This window comes from Lepidothrix coronata, unplaced genomic scaffold (assembly GCF_001604755.1).
Source record: "Lepidothrix coronata isolate B3197 unplaced genomic scaffold, Lepidothrix_coronata-1.0 Scaffold144, whole genome shotgun sequence".
NCBI classification, from domain to species: Eukaryota; Metazoa; Chordata; class Aves; order Passeriformes; family Pipridae; genus Lepidothrix; species Lepidothrix coronata.
Window position 1 is genome coordinate 529,139 of NW_016690324.1, and position 15,552 is coordinate 544,690.

General features: G+C 59.4%; 2 protein-coding genes across 7 annotated transcripts in view; both read left to right on the forward strand.

Annotated features, from left to right (window-relative positions):
• Positions 1-824: 824 nt before the first annotated feature.
• Positions 825-6,697, forward strand: LOC108503673 (zinc-binding protein A33-like). 4 transcript variants are annotated; one of them, XM_017827848.1, is made up of 8 exons: positions 828-853; positions 1,203-1,310; positions 1,432-1,706; positions 2,313-2,408; positions 4,046-4,279; positions 4,662-4,681; positions 5,443-5,558; positions 5,650-6,697. In XM_017827848.1, the coding sequence occupies exons 3-8, from the start codon at positions 1,434-1,436 to the stop codon at positions 6,192-6,194; spliced, it is 1,284 nt and encodes a 427-aa protein (XP_017683337.1). In that variant the 5' UTR covers positions 828-853; positions 1,203-1,310; positions 1,432-1,433; the 3' UTR covers positions 6,195-6,697. The 4 variants fall into 4 exon arrangements, with proteins under 4 accessions (XP_017683339.1, XP_017683337.1, XP_017683340.1 ...); XM_017827851.1 differs by lacking the exon at positions 828-853 and having other exon boundaries at positions 1,055-1,310; positions 5,650-5,780; positions 5,901-6,697; XM_017827850.1 differs by lacking the exon at positions 1,203-1,310 and having other exon boundaries at positions 825-853.
• Positions 6,698-11,107: 4,410 nt separating this feature from the next.
• FLT4 (fms related tyrosine kinase 4) overlaps positions 11,108-15,552 on the forward strand; it is a 57,811-nt gene continuing 53,366 nt past the window's right edge. For 2 of the 3 annotated variants that reach the window (XM_017827998.1, XM_017827999.1), the window contains exon 1: positions 11,108-11,211. In XM_017827998.1, coding sequence (XP_017683487.1) covers positions 11,154-11,211 — 58 coding nt within the window. In that variant the 5' untranslated portion in view covers positions 11,108-11,153. The remainder of the gene's footprint in view (positions 11,212-15,552) is intronic. The other variant, XM_017827997.1, reaches the window with a different exon arrangement.

The window sequence follows — 15,552 nt, forward strand, 5'->3', positions numbered from 1 at the left end:
CGTGCGGTGCAGGGCAGTGCAGGGCAGTGCAGGGCAGTGCAGGGACAGTGCAGGGACAAGTGAAGGGACAAGGCAGGGGCAGTGCAGGGACAGTGCAGGGCAGTATAGGGGCAGTACAGGGGTAGTGTAGGGGCACTACACGGTCAGTACAGGGCAGTACAGAGGCAGTGCAGGGGCAGTACAAGGGCAGTACAAGGGCAGTACATGGTCAGTGCAGGGGCAGTGCAGGGGCAGTACACAGTCAGTGCAGGGCAGTACAGAGGCAGTACAGAGGCAGTGCAGGGGCAGTACAAGGGCAGTACATGGTCAGTGCAGGGGCAGTAGAGGGGCAGTACAAGGGCAGTACATGGTCAGTGCAGGGCAGTAGAGGGGCAGTACAGGGGCAGTGCAGGGCAGTACAGGGGCAGTGCAGGGGCAGTACACAGTCAGTGCAGGGCAGTGCAGGGGCAGTACACGGTCAGTGCAGGGCAGTGCAGGGGCAGTACATGGTCAGTACACAGTCAGTGCGGGGCAGCACACAGTCAATGCAGGGCAGTACAGGGGCAGTACACGGTCAGTGCAGGGAAGTACAGGGGCAGTACACGGTCAGTGCGGGCAATCCAGTCCAATTCCGTCTCGTCTCGTCCCGTCCCACCCCGCACGCGCCTTCCCGCGGACGGCGCGTGAGGCCCCGCCACCGGTCCCGGCGCGCGCGCACGTGATCGCGTCACATGCCGGGACCCCCGTCCCGCCCCTCCGCAGATCTCACCCAATGAACGGGCGGACGCGCGGTCCATCCGCGCGATGATTGGTCTAGGCGGACGTCAATCCTCGGGCGGGGCGGGGCGGAGGCAGCAAGTTGGGAGGCTTGGAGGTGCTGCGGGAACGGCGCGGACGGAAAGGGACGGACGGGACGGGACGGGACGGGACGGGACGGGACGGGACGGGACGGTGTGGTGTGAGCGCGGTGGGGCTCCCCGGGACCGCGGAGGGCCGGGGGTGCGCCCAGGGGAGCGGGCGGGGCGCGCTGCAGGCCGGGGCGCGCCGCGGGGCTCAGGCTGCAGGGGTGCGACATACGGTGCGTGGCTGACCCCGGAGCTCCCCGGGGTGTAGGTGGGGACTGTCGGCCCTGGGGCCAGGTGACCCCCTCCCTGGGGCCCTGTCAAACGCTGTGAACACTTTTGCTGAAGTGACGGGAAACAAAAAGTTGTTCCTCTGCAAAGGCACTGACCCTGGGCCAGGACTGCTCTGTAATTCTCACTGTTCGGGGCTTTCCAGCGTTGGATACACCCAGTGCGACGCCTGGGCAGATCCCGTGCCTCCCACCCGAGGTCTGGTAGCCAAACCCTGCCCCAGTGCGCGGGAGAGACAGAAGTCCGCCACAGCCCAGCGGGAAGGGGATTTGGGGATGGTGGTGACAGGAACCTCATGGTGGGACCTGTGTGCCAGCAGGGATGGCGGGCAGGAGCCAGGACCGCAGCCTGCGGGAGGAGCTGACATGTGCCATCTGCTGCGAGCTCTTCAGCGAGCCCGTCATGCTGGACTGCATGCACCACTTCTGCAAGGGCTGCATCCAGGGCTACTGGGACAGCTGTGCCCGCATCCCCTCCTGCCCCCAGTGCCGCCGGGAGTTCCCCAGCCGGGCGTTCCGCACCCACTACCTGCTGGCAGGGCTGGTGGAGAAGGTGCGGCTCTGCGGCTCTGCCCAGCACCAGCAGAAGATGCAGGTGAGTGGCCTCTGCCAGGCTGGGGAGCAGGGGACAGGTGCCTGCCACATGAGCCCTGTGCAGCCACCACGAGCCCACCACCCCCACCTCACACAGACAGTTCCCCCACTGCGACACCTTACCTGACCCAAGTGCAGTGACATTTGTGTCTCTTCCTCATTCATTCCCTCTCCCTATTTCCTTCCAGCTGTCTATCTGCTGAACCCTTCCTGCTCTTGCATTTGTTTCCATCACTGCTGTTCCTGATTCCCACCACAGCCTCATTGTTTCTCATGTAGGGACCATGCAGCCAAGGGTGAAGGTTGCTTGTCCCAGGTACAGTGCTTGAGGGGACAGTCCCTGCACAATTCAATTCACAGTAAACAGGGTTTAAAGCTTCTGCAAAGAGATTTCTCAGGCTGGAGCTCCCAGTCTTAAAAATAAATGGGATTCATTACATGCACATACACGTAATTCTCCCTGTGCATCGGGTGCTTGCTCCTCCTTACAGCCTTTATATGAGATCCTGTTGCAGTCTCCTCCTAATGCTGACCCTAGGAACTGGGATTGCTCCTGACTCACAGCAGAGTAGTGAAATGGCCTCCTTACTTTCTTTTCCTCCTGCAGAAGCACCTGGAAGATGCTTTGCAAGCTCGTCAGAAGGAGATGGAGAACTTCTTGCAGAGGAAGCGTGTGGTACAGGAGGAGATCTGTGGCCTCACGGTAATGCCCTGAGGGAGCTGCTCTTTCTACAGCCTCTGGGTCAATGATCACAGAGGGTCTGTGTAGCACTTCAGCTGAGGTTTAGCTCAGCTTCCTGTAAAAATCTAAATGAGTAACTATGAGGAGATCTGCACAAACTCCCCTGCACACAGGCCAAAGCCCATCACTGCTGGATATTCAGCAGGGGCTTTGGAAAGAGCATTAAGGACTCATTAGTGCAGTGTTTACAAAGTGCATTGGTGCAGCAGAGCTGAGACACGGTGAGAGCTGTGGGCTGAGCAGCCTGTTCTGGCTCTGCAGTGGTGCCTCTTTGGGAGGGTGTTAATCCTTGGCAGCTCTAAAATCCTCTTGTGTGTCTGAAGGGGTGGCAGCAAAGCTGAAGGAGTTGGGTCAGTGGCAGTGTTGGCACTACACGAGTGGTGGCCTCATCACAAGGACGGTGTTTGGATTCACTGCAAAGCTCTGGGGTGATGTGAGGAGCCTGAACGCTCTCTGTGAGCTTGAGAGGCACCAGGCTCCCTACTTGAACAAATCAGGGAAGCAAAAACAGCCACAGACTGACTGGGCTTCCTTCTTGGGTGGCATAAAAGTATTGAAAGCTAAGGAAGGTGAGTTTAAGGAAAAGGAAAGTAGTTCAGAGGTGAGATAAAACTGATGGGAGACTGTCTTCTGACTGGAACCTCTGATCCCCCAGCCTGCACCATTTCTTACCTCTGTCCCACTGCCAGATGTGGAATAGACCTTTGAGGTTAGTGAAGAAGTATTAGCAAATAAGCACGTGTTGTCCCATTGCTGTGCAAGGGCTGTGTCTCAAGAGTAAAGGTGCAAATTGGAACAGGGAGGCCCTGCATGTCCTATACGGTTCTGGTGTGTCAGCACGAGCACCTGCTAGAGCAAAGGGAGGCTGGTGAAGCTTCAGATGTATCTTGAGGGAGGTAGTCTTCCTGTGGGGAGAAAGGGTTGTGCATTTCAGGAAGCATTCCTTGAGAAAATAAGAGGGCTAAGGTTTTACTTGAAGATTAAAAGCTTAAAAATTGGGAAAATACAAATTCATTGGCTGTCTCTTGTAAACAGGCAGGAAGGCTGCAAGAGCACAGTAAGGTTGGCTGGCCAAGTAAACAACTGGAAAAAAGTGACCTCTGAAAAGAGCTGAATGAGATTTTATCAGCCTTAATGACTGAGATTAGTCTGTGCAGCTCCCCAGGGCCATCTGAGAAAGAGAGCAAGTTACCAGTGTCAGGCAGCTCAGCCCACAGTCTGGAATGATGTGAAATAAATCCAAACTAACCAGAACAGCTGAGTCTGCAGCTCTGGAAAAATTAGAGAGCTCCAGTCTTGCCCACAGGCAAATTTCTGGTGATATGTGGGAAGGCTGTGGCTGTGTGCAGGGTTTTCTAGTTAAGGTGACCGAGCCCTTGGTAGAGCTTTTTTTCTGTGTTAGTTTTGGGTTTTTCCTCCTTGGCTCTGCAGCCTCAAAACTTCTCCTTGTGTCCTGTTCTCCATCCAAAAAAGTCATGGCTATGTCTAAGACTCAAATTTCCAGGGCTCTGTAAGCAGAGTAAACAGGCCCAGCCATCCTGTGTGCCTACTTGTGTTTTAGCTGTTGGGCTCATCTTCTGCCTCTTCCCTCTGCTCAGAAGGTGTCTGGGGAGCTGAACTTCAAGATCCGGGCCGAGTTTGCTCGCCTTCATCAGATCCTGGAGGAAGAGGAGAGAGCTGTGCTGGCAGAGCTGGGCAAGAAGGAGGAGCAGTCACTGGCACGGCTGCACGGGCACGTTGGGCAGCTGGAGGAGGGGATGGCAGTGCTACAGAGGGACATCGAGCATGTCGAGCAGACCCTGGGCAAGATGGAAGAAGTGTCGTTGCTGGAGGTGAGAGTACTTGGCTGACTCTGGCAGGAGGCTGAGGGATGTTTCAGGATCTGAATTTGGGATGGGGAGAGTCCTAAATGACAGCATTAAGTTGTACCTGGAAGTCATTCTCATTGCCATCCCTCTGGATTATCTACCCAATCCCTTGGAGTCTGGAGGCTTTAGCCACAAGGGATAGAGTGATCTCAGATGTGATGGGTCTTGGGAGCCTTATTCCTTCTCTGTCCAAGTGCCCAGTCAGTTTTCCCCAGGAAGGGGGTCCTGGTAGCTTGGTTTCCTCTCTCTGTGCTGCACATCAGCAGGAGGCAGGACAAGAAATTTATTTGTGCATCTGCATAAATTACAGACAGTGACTGCTAATTCTCTCTGCTTCTCACTGCAGGTGGAGAGCCTGGATATCAGGTACGTGTCTGGCATGAAAGAAGCTGATTCCCTTTTCAGGAGCTTATCTCTGTCCCTGGCTGGGACCACTTGGGAGAGGCATTTTATCTCATCCCAAGTTTTTAAAGCATCACACATTGCTCAGGAATCTGCTGGTGCTGTGCAAGGGGGAGGCTGGTCCCCAGCAAACACTGGATGCTCCTCCCAGGGAACATCATGTGTGTTGAGGTGGTTGGGCTGGAAGAGTGGATAGAGGAGACATGCTGGTTTGGAATGGGTGCAAGAGACAAGTGTGCCGCAAGAGGGAACAAGGCTGGTGCAACAGACCTTGGGTGCTTCAGCTTCTCCCTACCCTTTCTTAGCTTCTTACTACTCGTGAGGCTGCAAAACTGACCCTGAGGTGCAGGTTTGTCTGAGGCTGGGAGTAGCTGAGGGCCAGAATTGTCATAGGGGAGCGTGTCTGTGTCCCCTTCCTCCCTCCCTGGGATGCAGCCTGGCTCCACAGGCCTGGCCTGTTCACCAGTGCAGGGGTGTGCTGGGTGCAGGTCTGCTCTGGGAATCACTGCTCCACGAGCGGTGCTGCCGGATCTGTCTCGGACACCTCTGCCCTGAGCCACTTGCTGCTGTAGGGACAGGCCTGCATCGGGCAGTGCAAGCAGCTGCCAGGGAGGTTTGTGTCCCATCTTTACCAAATCTGTCCCACGCAGCAGCCCTGCCCATGCTCTCCCCACATGCCTCAGCAGCAGCTCAGCAGAGGGGCTGACTGCTGCTCTCTGCCCCAGGCCCTCCGTGCGTGTGGAGACCCAGCCTGCCTTGGACCTGCAGCACTACAGGGACAGCCACAGCGGCCCCTTGCAGTACATCTTCTGGAGACAGATGCTGCGCTCCATCTGCCCCGGTGAGCACATCGGTGTGAGGGGTGGGTGTTCTGGGTGGTGGCGGGCCAGGGATGCTCTGCGGAGTAAATGCCATGGTTGATGTTTCCACAGCTCCTGCCCCACTCACCTTTGACCCTGAGTCAGCCCACCCCAACCTGATCTTCTCCAGAGACCTGACAGCAGTGACAGAGAGGAATCGAGCCCAGCCTGTCCCCAGCAGCCCCCGGCGCTTCCGTCAGTGTGTCAACGTCCTGGGCTCGCAGGCCTTCGACAGCGGCCGGCACTACTGGGAGGTCTGGGTGGGCAGCAAAACCAAATGGGACCTGGGCGTGGCTGCTGAGACTGTAGACCGGGCAGCGAAGGTCAAGCTGTGCCCAGAGAATGGCTACTGGACACTCCGCCTGCGGAACAGGACAGAATACTGGGCCACCGCCACCCCCTGGGTGCGCCTGACTCCCCACCACCCCCTGCAGAAAGTGGGGGTCTTCCTGGACTGTGAGGAGGGCACTGTCGCCTTCTTCAATGCTGGGGACATGTCCCACCTCTTCACCTTCCACCAAGTCTCTGCAGAGAGATACTGCCCCTTCTTCAGCACCTGCTTCAGCGACGGGAGGGACAACATGGAGCCCATGCGCCTCTGCCACCTGGCCCTGTGAGGGATGGGCCTGGCTCCTGCCTGGGGCGGTGCTGGGGGCCGGTTGTGCACTCGCAGACCTGATAGGTGTTGGAGGGGCTGTTTTGGTTTCAGTTTTGAGAGGAAGGAGAGGGATGAGTCTCTTCGAAGTTCCTATTTGCCCTCCCTTCCCTCTGGCGTGAGCTGTGGCTGCCACTAGGCATTCTCAGAGGTTCCTGGCAGCCCTTGGAAGAACAACCTCCCATGCCTGAGCATGGCACTGTACGGTAACAGCAGCCACAGGGCTGCAGTGGACGTTCCCGAGGGCTCCTGGCACCTCCTGTCCCTTTGTGCTCCCACCCGTAAGCCCTGTGGAGGAGGGTCGCAGTCCTCAATTCCACATCCCGGTCTTGGGCTTCCTCTGCTGGAAGAGCTTCCCGGGCAAGGGCTCCGGGCCGGCAGCAGAGGGAGCTCCGTGCCCAGCGTGGGACCCGCTGGAGCCCGGGGACTGCGGCGCTGCCTTCCCTCGACTCGGTCACTATTAAAGCTCACTAGAAAGGCAGTGCTGCCTGCTAGGCCTGCTCGGGGCTTTCATGCTGGGGGGCAATCTGCAGCTCAGCGGTGTAGGGCAGCCTGGGGGCACAGAGCAGCCCCCTGACCCCTGCTCCAGCCCTGGCTCCTCTCTGTGCCTGCAGCACAGGAGGCACGAAAGAGCCACCACGGTTTTCACACTGTCTTCTCTTGGAGTACTCCCTGTGCATCTTGCAGTGTTCCTCATTATTTGTTATTCAAGAACAAGGGAGGGAGGTTGTCAGAGCCCAGCTCTCACCTTGGGCTCCAGAGTTTTAAGTTTTGGCCACCTCGGATGTGGCTGGGTGTTAAGGATTTGTGAAAATTGCAAAGTCCCATTTTATGCCAAATTCAGTCCATCTTTGCCTATCAGCCCCCCGCCATGGCCCCACTGGCAGCACTGGCCCCTGCAGGAGGGCAGCCTGAGGCTTCTGGGGGGCAAGTCAAGGGGGTTCGGCTGCTGTGGTTTGTTCCTGGGGAGTGCTGGCAGTGTCAGTGCCTCACTCATGAGTTAGTGGAGGTGCTGGGATGAGTCCAAGCCTGGCTCGTGGAGGTGATGGATAGGAGGGAGAATGGCAGTGCCTAGAGTGGGTGGAAATGTCATGTTTATCCAACTGAAGTCCATTCCAGGGTCAAAGCAGGGGCCAGAGCTCCCCTGATTCTGCATAGACCCCAGTGCTGGCTGGACCTGCAAACACCTCTGGCAGAGGCTTGGCTTTGCAGTGTGGGAAGGGCCAGGTGTGATGCTTTCCAGCTCCCACAGCTGGGCACAGGGATACTTGCCAAAGCACGTCCTTCACTGCCCATCCGCCTGTCCAGGGGGGGTGGCACAGGGGCCCTGTCCCCTCTCAGTACCACAAGGAACATTACAGTTCCTGTGCATCACTGCTGCAGTGTGCCAGGGCTAGGAGTGCCTAATGCCTGTGCCAGGGCAGGAGAAGAAACCAGAGGGGAGGATGTCCCATGCTGCAGATTGTCCTGTTCAGGGGCTCTGCGAGCCTGGGGTGCAGGTGGTGCAGAAGGGACCCAGTTATTGGGAAGCCACTGCTCTTTGTGGCCTTGCTCAGGGGTCGAGTGTACTTGGAGGGGGTGCCATGGGTTTATACTCCCTCTTGGCCCTTGGTTGGCCTTTAGCCAGCGAGTGAGCTCTGCTCCCTCCCTACTGAGCCCCTGGGCTGGACTCGGCGTCCTCTCCCAGCTCCTGCTTCCTCCTGTCACTGCCCCCCAGCCTGAGCTGAAGTAAGAGTGGAGAAAGAGCTGTTGGCTTGGAAATGCTGCTGCAAGCAGGGCTGTTACCCCCTGCAAGGGCTGGAAGGCTCAGTGGAAAGGCGAGGCTGGTTTGATCTCAGCAGGGAGCTGCACTGGGGGGGCTGAAACCCATCAGCTCCTCACCTGCCCCCAAACTGCAGGCAGGTAAGGATGGGCAGCAGCAGGCAGCATCCCGGAGGTGTGAGGGGAAGCAGATATGCTGGGCACTGGCAGGCAGCGAGCAAAGCCAGGCTGTTGTCTGCCAGCTCCCGCTGCCCAGCGCTGCCTGTGCCCCGTGGGCCGGTGTGGCACGGGCTGGGATGTGTGCCAGTGCCACCACTGCCACCTCCCACACCTCCCCAGTGCCGAAGGCAGAGCTGGGGTGCAGCCAAACCTGCTCGTGCCAAATCCCTGGGCTGAGCAGGCTCCTGAGGAAGCACATCCTTCCTTCTCCTTCTGCCAGGCTGTGCGTGGTGGCCATGGTGTGCTGCATTGAGGTAGTGCCACATTTTGGGGTATAATGGCCTTGCCTGGCCCAGCTGGAGGGGCAGGGCTGGGGCAGGCAGAGCCTCTACCCCGCACACAGCATGTACGGTGGCTCCTACACGCAGGGAAAACAGTGCTTGGAGCTGCCGTGCAGCATTAGCCTAGTGAGGAAATGCTGCCTGCCACTAAATGCTGCCTGAAAGACTCATTTCACTGACAAACCAGAGCACTGTGGAGTAGGAACCACAGGGATGCAGTGACCAACTGGGCCTGGCCCTGGGTTCAGGCAGGAGGGGTTGGGGATGGGAGAGTGGGCACCATGGGGATGAAGCACCCCTGTGCTCCAGCATCCAGATTCTGCATCTCGCCATCTGCCTCCAGGACCAGGCTGTCTTTTCCTTGTGGGTCACCTCTTTGCTTTGTCCCTGGGTGTCCCCAGAGCCACCTCAGTGTCCCTCTCCCACAGCCATGCTGAGGCTCCAGTGTCCAGCAGCTCCTGCCCTGGCACCGCCGCTGTGACCTGTCTATGTCTTTATCATGTGCTTTGGGGAAGCCTTTGCTTCCTCGGGTCCCCCCACATGTTGGAAGGGGGACAAGATTTTAAAATAAGATCCTTTTGTTTCCCAGGGCGGCAACAATGGAAAGGTCCCATCGGTCCCACAGTCGCCCTGTGTTTGTGATGGAAAATTCCCTGCCGTCACGGGGCGAGCCCTCCCTGGTGTCCTGCCGTTAGATGGCAGCATGGATGGGCCTGTCCTGGCCACTACCACCTGTGCAGTGCCACATTTGGACTTCAAGGGATGGAGGACACCAAAATTCCTTGATTTTTTGGGTGCCAGAGGATTCGCCCCCCCCCTCAACTCTGGGTCAGACCCTCTGGTCCTCTCACACTCAGCTTTTCCAGACTGTGCATTTTGTCCAGCAGCTCAGCAGTGCAATGTGATTCATCCCCTCATCACTGTCCACCCCTCACCACCTCGCTGCTCATATCTTAAGGGCACCATGACCCCTGATGCAGTCCCCAGCATGGGCATACTGCCATGGCAGGAAGCCCCATGGCTGTCCTGTGTCTGATCACAGCCCCCCGGCAGTGGGAAGGGCTCTGATCCCACAATCTCAGCTCTTCACCCTGTAGTGGTGGCCAGTGCTCCCCCTCTGTGCTGTCCCCAGCTCTCCCTTACCATGGCGGATTTTAAAAATCTGTCTCCAGAAACTTGCAGGAGCTTGGATACCCATCTGGGATGAAGGGACACGGCTGCTTTCTACTCCATTGGGATCAAGGGTGGAGGTGACCCAATTTGAGTTTGCCGAAGGGTGATACAGTCAGCACTGTCAGGGTTAAAAACTCACTAATTGGGACGGGGTGTGTTGGCTAAAAAGACTTGCGTGGTGGGGTCCCTCTGAGGGCTCCAGGAGGGGGAGCGGGTGATTCCTTCTGCAGGTTTGGCAGCGCGAGCAGCTGAACGCACCAGAAGTTTTCATGCCTTTTCGAAGCCACGAGCACATGGCTCTCATTCAGGCTCTTTCTCTGCTGACTACAAGCGAGCATAATTAATAACCCCCTGGGGCGCAGCGCGGGGCCGTGTTAATTCATCCATTCAGCACTCGTTGGGTGCGCAGGCAGCTGGCCAGGGCTGTGCACTCCCAAAACTCTGCCATCGCCCCCGTCTGCGGCGCGTTCGAGCCGGAGCCGCTGTCGCTGGCAGTGGCAGCGGTGCGGGGGCAGCGCCGCTGGCACGAGTGGGGCGGCACCGCTCGGCTGCCAATGCCATGGGCGTGCACGTGGGTTTCGGTGCACACCTGCCAGAGAGGGGTGCAGGTGCCACGTGGAGCGATGCTGGGGGGCCGCGTGGCTGCCCCGTCCTGCTGGCCCTGTGCAGGGATGGACAGCATGAATTGGGGCCCCCAGCGCACCCCCAAAGAGAAGGGTTGCAAGTGTGTGCACGCCAAGTGCGTGTGTGCCCTTGTGTGCCCCGGGGGGTGCAGGAGGAAGGAGGTTCAGGGGGTGTGTGCAGCACTGCGTGCCTAGGGGTGTGCATGCAGGTGTGAGGTGTGGAACTGGGGGGGTGCACAGGCATAAAGGTGTGTGTGCAGCCAAGTGTGAGATGTGTTCGTTCGCACGAGGAGTATGTACACTGAGGTGAGAGGGTGTTCGTGTACATTCCCTCTGCCCTGAGAGGCCGGGATGTGCACGCAGGCACAGACAGGAAAGCAGGCGATGTGCAGGCGTTAACACACAGGTGCAGGGGGATGCACGGGGTGCACACAGGTGTGAATATAGAAGCAGGTGTGGGGGTGCTCATGTGCCCATGGGTCAGGGATGATGCAGACCCACGCACAGAGGTGGGGGACACGCTGCCAGCTGCAAGGGGGGCAGACCCACGCACACCGGTGGAGACACCCGTGTGCGGAGGGATGCGCGCACCCCCGCTGGTGCCCGGAGCCGCAGGTGCGCCCACCCCCCAGCCCGCTCCGCGCCCCCGCCCGCCCCTCCCCGTCCCGCCCCGCCCGCCCGGCGCCCCGAGGCTCGACGGAGGGCGGCGGGCGGCCCGGGCGGGCGGAGGAAAAGGAAGCGGCCCCGGTGTTCCCCGCCCGCCGCCGCCGCGCGTCGCCGCAGCTGGGGCGCGGCGGGAGCAGAGCTCGGGCGCGGGGCGCTCGCACCGCTCCGCATCGCACGGACCTGCCGGCAGCCCCGGAGATGAGGAGAGTTTGCACGCTGCCCCTCTGGCTCTGGCTCGGCATTGTCTCGGAGGCAGGTGAGCTGAGGGGGTTGCGGGACTGCCCTGCCCGCTCTGCCACCCGCCCCGCACCTGCGGGCGCGCTGGGGACGGGGCTGCTCCGGCAGAACGGGACGGGACTCGGCGCTGCCATCCGTGTGTCCCCCAGACCCCGGAGGGACCCGCACTGCCCGCCACGGCGTTCCTCACCCCGGACGGGGATATGCCGTGCCGCGGCGCTGCCCGTCCCGGGCTCCCCCATCCCCGACGGGGACAGGCACAGTCCGTCCCGGGGTTCCCCATCCTCGACGGGACAGGCACAATCCGTCCCGGGGTTCCCCATCCCCGACGGGGACAGGCACAATCCGTCCCGGGGTTCCCCATCCCCGACGGGGACACGCACAGTCCGTCCCGGGGTTCCCTATCCCCGACCGGCGCTGCCCGCTCCGGGGTCACCCATCCCCGACCGGGACGCGCCGCGGCGCCCGCCCGGGTGTCCCCGACGGCGGTGACAGCGTGCCCGCAGCGAGAGGACGGGACGGGAGGACCCTGCTGCGGTCCCCGCGGGGTCAGTGGACACGGGAAGCCCACGCCGTGCTCGTGCCGCGGGTGTCTCGCTCGAGCAGGGAGAAACCCCAAGGGACCCTCGCGGGAGGGATGTCCCTGCGCGGGGACGCGCCCGGCCAGAGGGCTGGAGGCCAGTCTGGGCTCTGTTTATTTATTTTTTCACGCACAGGGTCATTAATTTGTGAGTGCCGGGCAGCGCGTTCAGGAGGAAGGCGCAGGGAGGCGGGGGTCCACACCATGCTGTCCAGCCTGCCTCTCCCAGCTCTGGTCTGCCTGGGAAGTCACCCAAGGCAGATCCCAGTGAACCTCCCGTAACGCTTCTGGGGCAAAAGGCTGTTGGGCAGAGAGTCAAACCCTCGGCCATATCTTGGGCCAGGTGGGTGTGGGGCCACTGCAGAGATGGGGCTGCAACACCCTTCCAGAGAGCAAAGACCGTGGGGCAGGGCAGAGCTGGGTAGGCACTGCCACGGCAGCGGGGACAGAGCACCCCAGCAGCTACTCCCAGAGGAGCTCCTGCTTGCACAAGTAGAGCATTTACAGCCCGAATCAGAGCAAGACCAAGAGAAAGTTAGTGATGGTGGAAGCGTCCAACATGGGAAGATGAATTTTGGGAGCATAAATAGAATTTTCTGTAGCTTCTGCTCAGTGACTCACTGTCACTGGTGGCATTTGCTGCTGTTGTTGAAGTGAGCTCACGGGAGGGTTGCAGGTCTGGCTGCAGAGGTGCGGCACAGACAGCATCACCAGCAGCACCACTGTCAACCTGCTCTGCCCAAAATGCTGCTGATAGCTCTGGTGCTGCGGGGCTGAAGGACCCAGCGGGCTGCTGGAGCTCAGCGGGAGCTCCAGGAGGCCGGACAGAAAGGGACCTGCTGCTGGTGGAGTCACGGCAGGAGCTGCAACTGTTCAAAGCTCTCCTGTTAGCAATTTGTAAAGCATCGTGGAGCTGTTTCCCAGGTTCTTTCATCTCCTGGAGGTGCGGGAGCAGTGCCTGGGAGGCTCTGGCCAGCCCAGCTGCGTGCTGTGTGGCCTCGTCAGCGCAGGGCTGCGCAGAGCTTTGAAGCTCTTGGTGCTGCCTGATTAGTGCAGCAACGGAGAGCAATGTGAAGCTCAGCTGGGGGATTGCACCCTTGGAATTTGCTTCCTCTTCTTCTGTTATACCTGAGATCAATTTGTCAGTGTGTGAAGGACCCACGAATTCCTCATTAGTCATAATCCCAACTGGGTGCAAATGTTTGCTCCCCTTGAAAGTAGGGATGGAAGTGTGAGACTGTTCCACCTGGGAAGGATGAAATATTCATCTCAGCATCATGAAAGGTCTGTTCTGGCACTGCAGTCCTTCTCGTTCCTGCACCCCAGTGCCTGATTAAATGGGCCAGCAAGAGCACACATTCCAGCTCCACAGTGCTCCCAGGATGGAGTGGAGCTGGGGAGCTGCCCTGTGCAGGCAGTGAGATGTGGGGAGCAGGCAGAAGTTCAGCCCCATCATCCCAGGGCACTTTGAGGTAACGCTTTGTGGATGGTGATGAGAGTGTGTACTCCCTGAGCCAGCATCCTGTGGGCACAGAGCAGTGCCGAGCATCCCGCAGCCAAATAATCCCGCTGGGGACACTGGCTTGCTGCTTCCAAGAGCGTATGCCCTTTGTATGACGGAAGGGCCCGTGCTTGTGTAGGACCTGAGCCGATTGCATTGGCTGCCGCTGCCTGCCCCCCTCTAGGATCACACAGACCCCCCGGCCGGGCGCTCGGACAGCCCCGCGCTGACCGTGCCAGCAGCAACAGTTGCCTGCGCAGCTGGGATTTGAAGCAGTCGCTTTATTGCAAGTAATAAACATGGGCCGTTTCAGCAACACCCTTTCGTACAACAGCCAGGAGTGCACAGCAAACCCCGCTCAGGCTCAACCCGGCCGCTGTCAGCGACGAGGCAGAGCCAGAGCCTCCAAGGGGAGGTGGGTGATGGGAGGGATGCAGCCCGTGGTCCCTGGGGGGCTGCCAAGGAGGGGCCAGCCACGGCTCCTGTGCCCTGCTGTCTGCTTAAGGATGATTTCGGGTGAGTGGGCTGCAACTACCACCCTGGGATTTGGCACGGCCACGCGAGCCCACGGCTCAGTGCCTGCACAAACACCCACCAGGGCGTCAGTTGCTGAGCTCAAATTGACGTCTGGGCAGGGGGACACTCCCCCAGCAGCACAACGTGCCCAGCCAGTGCAGATGGGGTGGAGGGGGCTTCCTCCAGCGTGCCCCATTCCACTCTGCTGCTTCTCTCCCATGGGCTTGCTCCAAGCGGGATCGCTATCCCCAGGGTTTCTCTTGGCCCCGTGTTGGTGTGGTGTTTTCCAGGGCAGGCGTGGGAAGGGCAGGTGCTCCCAGCCGGCCAGGAGGGAACAGGCTGTTCCCGGCGTCCCAAGGCAGTTCCTGGGGAGGGAAAGGGAGAGCGGGATCCCACGGGAACGGCATCAGGACGGGGCCGTGGCCAGGCAGCAGTTTCTCCAGTGCCGTACGAGGCATCCGCAGCACTCAGGAGGTTGCCTTGCAGAGGAGGAGGGGGCTCTTGGTGGGTCCCCAGGTCTGCCCAGCTCAGCAGTTTTGGGGATCAAGGTGAGCCATGGAGACAACACCCACCTCACCCACCTTCTCCTCAGCCACTCCAGCTGGCACAGCAGAGGCATTTCCAAATAAATAAGGTGCCTTTGCATTCAGCCTGCTAGGCTGAAACAGCCAGCTGAAAACATCAGAAAATGGGGGCAAGGTGGGGGGCTCCCTCACTCCCAGTTTGGGGGAACTGTATATTTAAACTAGTGAGGGGGGGAAACTGCAATGAGCCAGAGGTGATGGGGATCCCAAGGAGTCCCGAATGTGTGAGGAGAAGCAGAAATCCCTGCTATGACCGGACCCCTCAGGCTGCGCTGCCCATGGAGGGTGGGGAGCCAGCAGTCGTGGTGGTTTCCGTGTGAGGAATGACTAAACGTCACCAGGCTCTTCCGCTGGGAAAGACGGGCTGGGGCGTTGCGATTGAGGGCTGCAAAATCACAGCTCACCCAGAGAAGGCAGTTCCTGGTGGGTTCCCGTGCTGGGAGGATGTGGAGTGTAGTGGGAGGCTGGTGGCTTGTTGCACACTGCCACACAGCAGTGGAGCTCATCACCATGGGGCCCTGTGGGTGTGAGATGTTTGTTTGGGTCCATGGGCAGTTGTGTATGGAAAAACAGATGAGTTTGCAAGGAAAAAGTCCGCAGGTGGTTAGTTAAAGCTGAAAGCCCTCTTTCTCGCTCTGGACTGTGAGCCAAAGGTGTCCATGTTTCTCCTTGACCTGCCCCAGCTACCCCTGCAGCTCCTGCAAATCTCCAGCTGGACAAGGGGCAGCGGGCAGCCAGGTACACGTCCCACATCAGCTGAGTGCTGTGGGGGGCACTCTGATGTGTGCCAGGGTCTGCTGGGGGGACCAGAGCTGAGCCTTGCCCTGGCCGAGAGCTGGAATTATCTTTTGTCCTTCATTAGGAAAAGAAATACTGCTGCAGCTGCACTGGCATCTAGTGACTGGTTAAATGAATTCCAGGATTTTTATTGCCTCTGGCTATCCCAGACCTTTGTTTCTTGTTTCACGTTGTTAAAAGAGGGGGTTAGCCAGGTCCCAGGGGGGCTTTTTCTCTCTGGTCAGAATAGTTCTGATGTTTTCGGCGTTATTGCCCATCTGTGGTGCCTCATTGTTAGCACAGAACAGTGGAAGCGGAGATGGCGGGTGGTCAAGTCGGCGATGGGGCGTGAGCCCTCGAGCCCAGCCTGGCCACTCGTCTTGTCGAGGGGCTGCGGGCAAA

What these genes read in the sequence shown, in the direction of transcription:
- LOC108503673 (XM_017827850.1), top strand. Translation starts at nt 1,434, where the DNA reads ATGGCGGGCAGGAGCCAGGACCGCAGCCTGCGGGAGGAGCTGACATGT. An exon ending in AGCACCAGCAGAAGATGCAG is followed by an intron (nt 1,707 to 2,312) that starts GTGAGTGGCCTC and finishes TTCCTCCTGCAG; the next exon opens with AAGCACCTGGAAGATGCTTT. An exon ending in AAGAAGTGTCGTTGCTGGAG is followed by an intron (nt 4,280 to 4,661) that starts GTGAGAGTACTT and finishes TTCTCACTGCAG; the next exon opens with GTGGAGAGCCTGGATATCAG.